The 9,747-nt window shown below is 32.7% G+C and overlaps 1 protein-coding gene across 1 annotated transcript in view; it reads right to left on the bottom strand.

The window, feature by feature from the left end:
• LOC129227227 (WD repeat and FYVE domain-containing protein 3-like) overlaps window positions 1–9,747 on the bottom strand; it is a 228,147-nt gene that overhangs the window by 187,043 nt on the left and 31,357 nt on the right. The window contains exons 19-23 of the mRNA XM_054861735.1: window positions 8,270–8,619; window positions 6,036–6,257; window positions 5,095–5,267; window positions 3,085–3,313; window positions 1,166–1,302 (exon numbers count right to left, since the gene is read on the bottom strand). Of these exons, the coding sequence (XP_054717710.1) occupies window positions 1,166–1,302; window positions 3,085–3,313; window positions 5,095–5,267; window positions 6,036–6,257; window positions 8,270–8,619 (1,111 nt within the window). The remainder of the gene's footprint in view (window positions 1–1,165; window positions 1,303–3,084; window positions 3,314–5,094; window positions 5,268–6,035; window positions 6,258–8,269; window positions 8,620–9,747) is intronic.

The raw sequence follows: 9,747 nt of genomic DNA, 5'->3' as shown, positions 1-9,747 counted from the left end.
AAAAAGAAGTTTAAATTGTAAAAGTATTTAAATTAATTAATTTTTTTTAAACTTCTCACAAAATTTTAAAAAACCCAAAAGTGGGCTAAATAATGGGTTTTTTTAAATGGGTTTTTTCAAAAAAACCCATTGGGTCCAACTCAATTGGGTCCGATTCGGCCAACCCTGACACAAAGACATTCTTATTTAATAGTTAATAGATGTAATATTTTTATACAAAGCTCTCCTTTGTAGTTTTTGGTTTTTAAAATACATTAAGACACTACTACTTTGGTATGCTATCTTTCGTAGCAGCGGGAATTAAATATAATTTGGTAGTTGCAACTTTTGAAGGAATTTAAGTATTCTATTTCTTCCTAAATTAGTTACAACAAGTTTTAAAAATTGTAGTTCTTGATTAAGTCATCATTTCTTTTTGATAATTTATAATCAAACATATAAAATCTTTAAATCTTAATTTACACAAAACATATACAAATTAGCATAAAATCATAAACTACCTAAACAGATATTCCTTTTTACTTCCTTTTACATATTGTATTTGAAAAAAAAATTCACTCAAAAATCAGCCTTAATTTCCATTTTGCTCACCCTCAAATGAATGTTGAGTTTTTTTTTTCTGACCCGACCACACGTAAATATGTACCTAAGAACGTATAGATGCCCGAAATATCCATTTTGACATTTCCCGAGTTAATTACAACGAGTTTTCGCAAGACATCTATGCGTATGTATGTCGCATAACTCAAGAACGGTATGTCCTAGAAAGTTCAAATTTGGTTCGTAGACGTCCAGTGGGGTCTAATTGTGCACCTCTCCTTTTGGTTGCATTTGGGTGTTTCTAAAGGGGTCTTTGCACCTTTTTGAGGGGAAATCATTGTTAATTTTGATGCAAACTCAAGTGGTGTTATAATTTGGCGGACACTAGGCGATATATCGTCAGTCTTTTCGTCACCAACTTGGTGACAAATTTGGCGATTTCTTTTTAAAACCTGGTTTCAATTTGGCCATTGTAGGTGATATTTAGAGAGTTAACTATTAAATCACATTAAAACTGCCAATAATGGGGAAATGACATTAAATTGGAGTAAAAGGAAGTCATGTGATGCACACATCAGCTCGTTTTTGCAGTGCAAATAGAACAAATGATAATGCCAAAACATACCATTTTGGCAATAGATCTACAATCTGCTTTACTATACACTCTTCGAATTTTGGCAAGAGTCATCACAGATACAGCAGCAGCATTGATACCAAAGACAATTTTCTCTTCTGCTACAAGGGGCTGATGAACTTCATTTCCTAGAACAAAACATGGAAACATATTATATAGCACAAACATATTTTTAGTTTGTCGATAGGAAAAAGAGGATCTTATTCTTAACTAAAACTTAGGCTAAAACTAGGGATGCACCATATAATCTGCTGAAAAATTATTATTTTCATTTAAACTACTTTTGCTAAAAACAAGTACAGTCAGACCTCAATATAAGATCACCCCTCGGGACTTCTGACCTTATAAGCGGGGTGACTTTATAACCGATTCATATATATTTCTTGATAAATAAACATTTATATACATTATTTTTTTTCAAAATTTAATACGTTCAAAAAGATCAGTTAATTAGGATATTATAGTTTAATCTATTTGAACCAATTAAATTTTTTGGAATTAATAAGAAATTTGGAAATGATTTTTTAAAACTTTCATTTAGAGCAAAGCTGCATACAAATATGCCCAAGCAAAGAACTGAGGTGCAACTTACCTTACTTAAAATTATCATTAATACAGGACCGATGAGTTTTTTCTTTAATTTAAGCACAATGGCTTCTAATTATTTTCTGAACATTTTCTTCGGCTTCTCATGACTGGTAAAAAAGTGTGATATGTACTTGATGAGTGCCTGCATTACTGCTTCATATTTTAGTATCACTGTCGTAACACTCACTTGTACGTTAATAGGAAAAACAGCTTTTCAAATTTTTAAGGATTGTATATCGCGGTAAATTCTTGGAAGTGAATCTGTTTGGCACTGAAATCATTCAAAGAAATTTGACAAGTGACCTTATAAGCAATTAATGTATTATGACCTGACCACATATTCAATAATACATATCATAGAATTCGTATTCAGTGAGCCAGGACTTTAGAAAAGTGATCTTATATGTGGAGTGACCTTATATCAAGGTCTGACTGTAACTAAGCTGAGTGAATTTTAGTTGATTAATGCGCTGAATTTCTTTTTTTTTAAATTGAAATTAATTTTGCTTAGAACAAGAAACTATGATGAAAGAATGTATAACACCTAACCAACAAGGGTTTATACAGTTTCTGCTTTTGGAAGGAGTCACATTACTAGAAAGGGGGATCAAAGTACAACTTTAAAGCTCAATTGGGGGCCTAGAACAAATTTGGAAAAAAAGAGGATCCTAAAATGTAATTTTTGGCTCTATTTGGCCTCTTAACGGGGGGGGGGGGGGGGGGGGGGGGGGTTCATGCTCCCTCTGGATTCGGGTTCGCTAAACAATAATTTTGAACTCTGGCTGTTGTGCCTGCATTTGATTCAAAATTTATAAATTATCATGGTAGAGGTGTGAACAACATATTAAAAATTTTTAAAGAAAATAATACAAACGGATAAAAGTGGTTACAGCGAAAATTCAAAATGAATCTGTAATTTTAAAGGAAAAAGAAAATAGATTTTGAGAAACAGACTTTTAGGGACTTGAAACAGAAAAGGGACTTTAAGGAAAAAAACTAGATCAGCTAGAAGACTTGTATTTTCTACTAAATAACTCAATATATTGAAAACAAAAATAATAATACCAAAATAAATAAATAAATGAATAAATTTTGACTTGTATTACATATATTAAAACAAAAAAATTGTCAAATAAATTAGCAAACAATAATAGTGTCTAGAATGTCTTCAACGCAAAATTAATTTAATAACCCCAATATGAAGAATAATCATATAACGTAATCTAGTATCCATATAATTAATTCATTTACTTTGTGACTAAAAGAGCAAATAAATTTTAACTTAAAAAATCATATATAAGTATTGCACTAAGATTAACTACCAGATAAAGTTGGTGCTTGGAAACTGCCAGTATAACAAGGCCCCAGTTGATACAGCATAGCAACGGCAGCGGGAGAAAATATTTCTTCAATTAAATGGCATGGTCCTTGCTTCCATAGCAGCCTCGATTGTCTTCGAAACTGAGGAGGTGTACCAATGAAGCCAAAAACTGAGGTAGCAACTGTTAAGTTTGCTGCGCCTCCCCCCGGATTCTGAGAGATGTAATGAAGCTAAAAAAACATGGAAGATGAATATTAGCAAGTCTCAAAAAGTACTTAAAACCAGAGACATATACATGAAATACACGGCCAGCTCAGTCATTTCCAGCCGAGGACTGCAGTTTCGTGCTTATTAGCACTCATCAGCCCGGCATAGGAAAGTGACTGAGCTGGACATGGAAAACTCTTAAGGAAGCCAAGAGTGCCAAACAAACTGGTAGCTAATTTAGAATTAGCACAGACCAGACGAGTGACCGAAGCAATGATTCAGTTCAGTAAATTACAGGCTAATGGGCTGTAATTTACTGAATATACCATGCCTTGCCTTCAATCTTCGAATTGAACCGAACCATTGCTTCGGTCACTTGTCTGGGCTGTGCTAATTCTAAATTAGCTACCAGTTTGTTTGGCACTCTTGGCTTCCTTAAGAGGTTTTCCCGTCTTCAGCTCAGTTCCTTTCCTATGCCGGGCTGATGAGTGCTAATAAGCATGAAACTGTAGTCCTCGGCTGGAAAATAGTGAGCTGGCACTATATTTCATGTATTTTTGCTTTAGCCGTGGCTAATGGGCAGTAATTTACTGAATACAGAGACATATAGCAGTTATTTTTATTATCAAAAGACAACAAATGTACAATTTTTGAGAATGAACAAGTTAACGGAAAATGATCTGCAAAATGTTCTAGTAAGACAAAACAGTTGCCAGTATCAAGTTAAAATGAAGACTTAGGATCCATAACATAAATTACATTTTGGTTTGGATCATTAAATTTTTTATCTTTGCCTTTCGCAAAAATTTCAGCTTCTATGTCTCATAATAAGCTAAGTAGCTCATAGCCTAGGTCAAACTGTCTCTTTGATCTTACATAGGTCAGTGATGAGGGGAACTTATCATAACCAAGAAGATACTCATCGTTTTTATTTCTACTTAGATTTACATCATCTTATTTTTTTTACTCATAAAAATGAATTTTTAGCTATTAAATTCGTGATTAGTTTTGTGTTTATTAGATTTTATTAGCCCCCTTTAGCGACCAGTTAGTGAAAACTTGAATGCTGTTAATTATTAAGGCTCATGTTGGACATTTTGTTCCTGCACCTATGTCATATAACCACAAAACACGCAGTCATGAAACTACTGTACATTTATTTTGCTAAAATGAGAAGTAACATTGTTCTACTCATAGCATCAATAAGTGACGTTTAATTCCATTTTCAATATACCATAGTAATGACAATTGATAGTACATCCTACTAACATTTGATACTATAGTAATAACTATTTCCTTTCATCAATATACATGGGCGCCAATATGCAAAATTTCAAGAGGGCTCAGATATTTTCTTTATGGTTTAACAGGATATTTTTTCCATGGACACCGATTTCAGTACAGATTAGAGTTATTAAAATTTGACATTTTTGATAAATTATTCATAAATGGCTGGAGAAGAAATGTTTTTACATTTTTGAAAAGAAAAAATACTAAAACCAAGAAAGTTTTAATTTCTAAGGGAGGGGGGGCCTTGAGCTCCCCCTTGGCCCCCTATATGGGTGCCCTAGCCAATATATATGTTATAAAATATTTTTAGAAGGACCAGTTGAGTGTAAGGCAGGGGCCAAAATTATGCATTTCACAGAAAGTGTTAACTTTTGATTTTTGGTGTTCAAACTACTTTTCAATTTCAGTATTTAAAGTATTTGAAAGGCTAAAGTGTTTCTTATGCCATATTTTACATGCATACATATAATAAAACAGTCAAAAGGAAGAAAAATCAAAAGGGATTGTTAAATACCTTTTGAGTATTATGATGTTGTCCATCAACATACACAGATACTGAGCTATTTTTTAGAACTGCTCGATTTAAAATTATACACAAATGATGCCACTGGCCTTCTTGAAGCAATTCTGGACACCATACTCGAACGCAACACTCTTCTCTTTCTTCTGGTTCCCAATCAACACCTGCTGTAAAAAAAATAGCGACTAATTTAATTTAGAGAAAATTGTATTAAAAATGTCTGTTAAGATGTTCACATGATGTTTTTTTCAAAATGGAAGGTTCATTCTTATTTTTTATGAATACAACATATAGGTGTTTGTAAAACAGACAGAAACCTGTTTATATAAACAGACACACGAAACTTCTAAAAAGGAATCAATTTGAAAAAAAAAAAAAAATGCAATTCCCTATTTCTCGGTCAGTTTTTGTAAAATAACCTATCCAAAGTTCTTAAAATTATGAACTTGAACACTTGATTTGAAAGAAATGAAGTAATACAGCGAATAATAAAATCTCTAATGTTTTCTTTTATGATATTTTTGCCTTGTTTATTTGCTTACGTTAAAACTCTTTCTAAGTTCAATTTTCTATTGTAGATTAATGATTGCTCTGAAGGTATTGCACATATATTTTCGAAGCTTCAGATAAAAATTCAAATTCCTTGCTTCTTTTTTTTTTTATTTTATGAAATAGTTTCCCTTCAATACTTGTAAGACATAAACTTCTTTGCAAGAACCATTTGAAAATAGGGATTTCTAAAAAGTTGCATGCATGCAAATTTCAAAACAAAGTTGCCTGTTTAGGTAACTTTTCTCCCTGTCATCAATAAGATCATCTCTTTTTTCACTTAAGTTCTAGACTCCACAAAAATGTAAAGCAAAAATAAAATACATCCAGTAAAAAGCCATTGATGGATAAGTAAAAAAAAAAACTGCATAGTTTCAAACACATACTTGACTGATGCATCATGGTTTCTGTAGTTGATATAAGTAAGGCCTTATCCCTCGAAGAGATTTGAATACTGAGGCACATCAACTGTTCATCTCTCCCTTGAATGTTCCTCACTAAAGTTAGCAGTCGAATGGCATGAGGGTCATTGTGGGGGTCACTAAATTTTTCTGAGCAAATCCAAGTTGAAAATGACAGCCCAGTTTGTGAAGGGAAAACTCTGTCCCCTGTCAGGAATAAAAGCTGAATGAGTAATGTTGAGAGTTAAAATTGATTACAATAGCAATTTCTCACGACTGGCTATTACCTAACACACCGCTAGATAAAACTACTTAACTCGTAAATAGCAATGTTGTTATTATTATTACTAGAAAATCGCTCGTCAAGGTATGACGGGTGAAAATTGCTTCTACATTTGAATGAAGCAATTGCCTGTTTGGTGATATTTTGATAGTTGAAATTTTAACCTCCAGTGGATTAAACCTAAACTCCAGTAGCTAGCGTTCATTGTCGACCACTTTTCCGTTTCATCATTCTCCTGAAATGGGACAGTCTTACCAGTTAAGTTACCGGATCCAGTTCAGCCTTGTCACAATAAAGTCTTTCCCTGCATTTCAAACATTACCAAAATATATTATCAAATTATCATGCCGCGGTGCGAGTTTCATTGTGGATGATGTCAGGAGCGTTACTCAATCATTGGCTATTTATTATATACACGCAGATAGAATTTTTAAACAGCTGCAAATTTTTTATTAGTGCTACATAATAAATTAGCCTTTGATTTTTGTTTCAAACTAAATTAAATTAATACAGCAAGTTAAATATGGAAATATGTATGCTCTTTCAATTTTATGAGGCATGGAATAGAATTGGAAGTTACGAGGTTTTGTAGTTCAGAATTAGAAAATTATGCAAGTAGTTCAAAAAAAAAAAAAAACTATTTTGTATACACTTTAAAAATGCTTTTAAAATGCATAGATTTTAAGTTCAAATTGTGATTTACAACAATAACAAACGACTTTCTTCTAATGAAAATGTTGCAAATTTGCTTTATAAAAGTTATCTTTACATTTCAACTCAATAAATTACAAATTACGTAAACTACACAAAAGAATTCGGTGTAGTTTTCCTGGGTGATATACTTAATAATTCCCGAGGATGCATTCAGTTACATATCTCAGAATTGGGAATATAAAATACAATTGCTCATTAATTCAAAAAGAGAGAAAAAAAAACTTTCGACATTTTAAGGGAATTGACCTTAAGAAGCACTTTTATTGTGCAGGCATGGGTGATCATATAGGGGGGGGGGCATGTGGGGGGTTCAAGCCCCCCCCCTTAGAAAAGAGAACTTTCTTGCTTTTAGTGCTTTTTTCTTTGCAAAAAGGTGAAAACATTCTTTTCTAGCCATTAATGAATAAGTTATTAAAAATGTCAAATTTTAATATCTCTATTCCGTACTGAAATCGGTTTCTATGGGGAAAATATTCTGCTGAACCATGGGGAAAGTACCTGAGCCCCCCTCCCCCCACCCTTAAAATTTTGCATATGGGCACCCGTGCATGCAGGTATCACAAATGGGCCAATCAATTTGCCTTATAAAGGTTATCTTTATATTTCAACTCAGTAAATTATAAATCAAATGGACTACATACTAAGTTGAGAAAAATATGTTGTGGTTTTTCTGAGTGATAATTCTTATAAGTCCTGAGGATACATTTAGTTAAATATTTTAGAATTGAGAAGCTAAGATACAATTACACATCAATTCCCCCCCTCCCCCCTTAAGATAATTGTGCCATTTTAAGAGAACTAATGTGAGGAAGAAGCATCATAATGCAGGTATAATAAATCAGCCAATCAAATCATAATCCAGACTCCTTTTTACAGGGGATTAATTGATGTCACTCTTTGAAACGTAAAGTTGGCTGAAATTTATCATGATTTTCTGTAAAAAGAAAATTTAGGTGCTGTAACCTAAACTATTAGCAATAGATTTATCAAAATATGGGGAATTAAATCCCTATAATAAAGGTTCACACTTATTTGCAGTTGTTACTTAGTTCAATTTCAATATCTTGCAATGAATTATTAATTTTTTTAAACATGTTTTCATCTATAAGGAAAATTACACAGATATGTTGAAGAAATTTAGCAATGAATGAGTGCTTTATTGGTAAGTCTAAAAATGCATGCCTTATTTTGAGTTGATGCAAATAAATACATGACAGCTTACCAGTTCCGATTCCCCCAATTACCGATGCATCTGTACTCATTGCAACCATTCCAACACCAACTACACCTGGTGCAGACACACTTTGGGGTGCAACACTGGGTAAATAAAGGCAGCTGAATCCTTCAGAACTCATATCGAATTCTACAAAAGGTGGCATAATGGAAGTGCCATGTAACCTACAATCTCGTGGAGTTGTCATGGAAACGAGAGTCTTTACACGTGTCAGAGGTACAGGACCACCATCTCGTTGATTAGCTGGTCTCATATCTTTACAGGATGGCTTTGTAGGATCCTGCGCATCCTCATCAAAAGGAGTGCAGCATAGAGGGGAACCCAACCTCAAGAATGCTCTAAAAACGAGACATCATTCTTCAATAAGCAACATTGGTATGTGTAAAAACTATTACATGATGTTAATGAATAAAACAAATTCTAGACAGTGGTATATTGGAAAATTTATGATCACAAAGCAGTCTAGCAAATTGAAACATGTGTAGGAACAAGGCTTTCATGGGCCCATTTAACTTCAAACTTAACCCAGTGCTGTGCACTTAACCTACTTATTTTAAAACAGAAGTCCTTTTTTTAATAAAATAAATGAAAATCAATTGTTATTTTTGAAAAAAAGTAGGTAAACTAAATAGAGATTATGAAAGCATGCTATAGAAATTAGGTTTCTATATTTATCTAAATCCATACTTCATAAATCAACATGTAAATGCACTTTTTACACTTTACCCGAGTTTAATGCTAGAAAAAATAAAAATTGCTACAAAATTGACGGATGAGACCATTAGGGTTTTTGTGCATTTTTTTCAAGGTTTTTTCCTGATTAAGTCCACATGCATGACAAGCCTTTTCTAATGGTTAAATAAAAACAGATTGTTAAATAGTATACAACGGCGTTATTGTTGCACATCAAAATGCAAATTTCTCTTTAGCAATCCTTATTAACTAGCTGATGGACAGTTAGCAGTAATTAACACCTGGAATTCCAACAAGTAGCAATAGGTTGAATTAGAGTAAGTGGCACTTTTTCAAACTACACCAGTTTGGAGAAGCTAAGAATTTCTTAGTTTTTATTGTAAAACATTTTATGGGGTCACACACAAGATTTAATATTTCTGTTGCTATGAGTTTCATTCTTAAAAAAAAAACCTAAGCATTAAAATAGGGTTATATTATAAAAATCAGCAAGCTGCATAAAGTGCAGTTAATAAGTATTCTAAATACTGAGCAACAAATAAGAAGCGCAGAAATAAATGTATCAATGAGAAAATCAGCTTTCATTCAAAAAATACACAATAATAAAAAATCATTAATACATTTTGATTTTGAGTGTGCATGAAATAAAATCTAAAAAATTAATTTACACTGATCATATATTGCACAAGTCTGCACAAAAGCACAAGTTTTTCCTTAAAAGCTCACATGTTACACTGTATTATTAAAGCAGGTAATATTCATATAGTCGGACT

This window comes from Uloborus diversus, chromosome 8 (assembly GCF_026930045.1).
Source record: "Uloborus diversus isolate 005 chromosome 8, Udiv.v.3.1, whole genome shotgun sequence".
Lineage (NCBI taxonomy): Eukaryota > Metazoa > Arthropoda > Arachnida > Araneae > Uloboridae > Uloborus > Uloborus diversus.
Note: the sequence above shows the minus strand (reverse complement) of the source record. Positions and strands in the feature narration are given on the sequence as shown.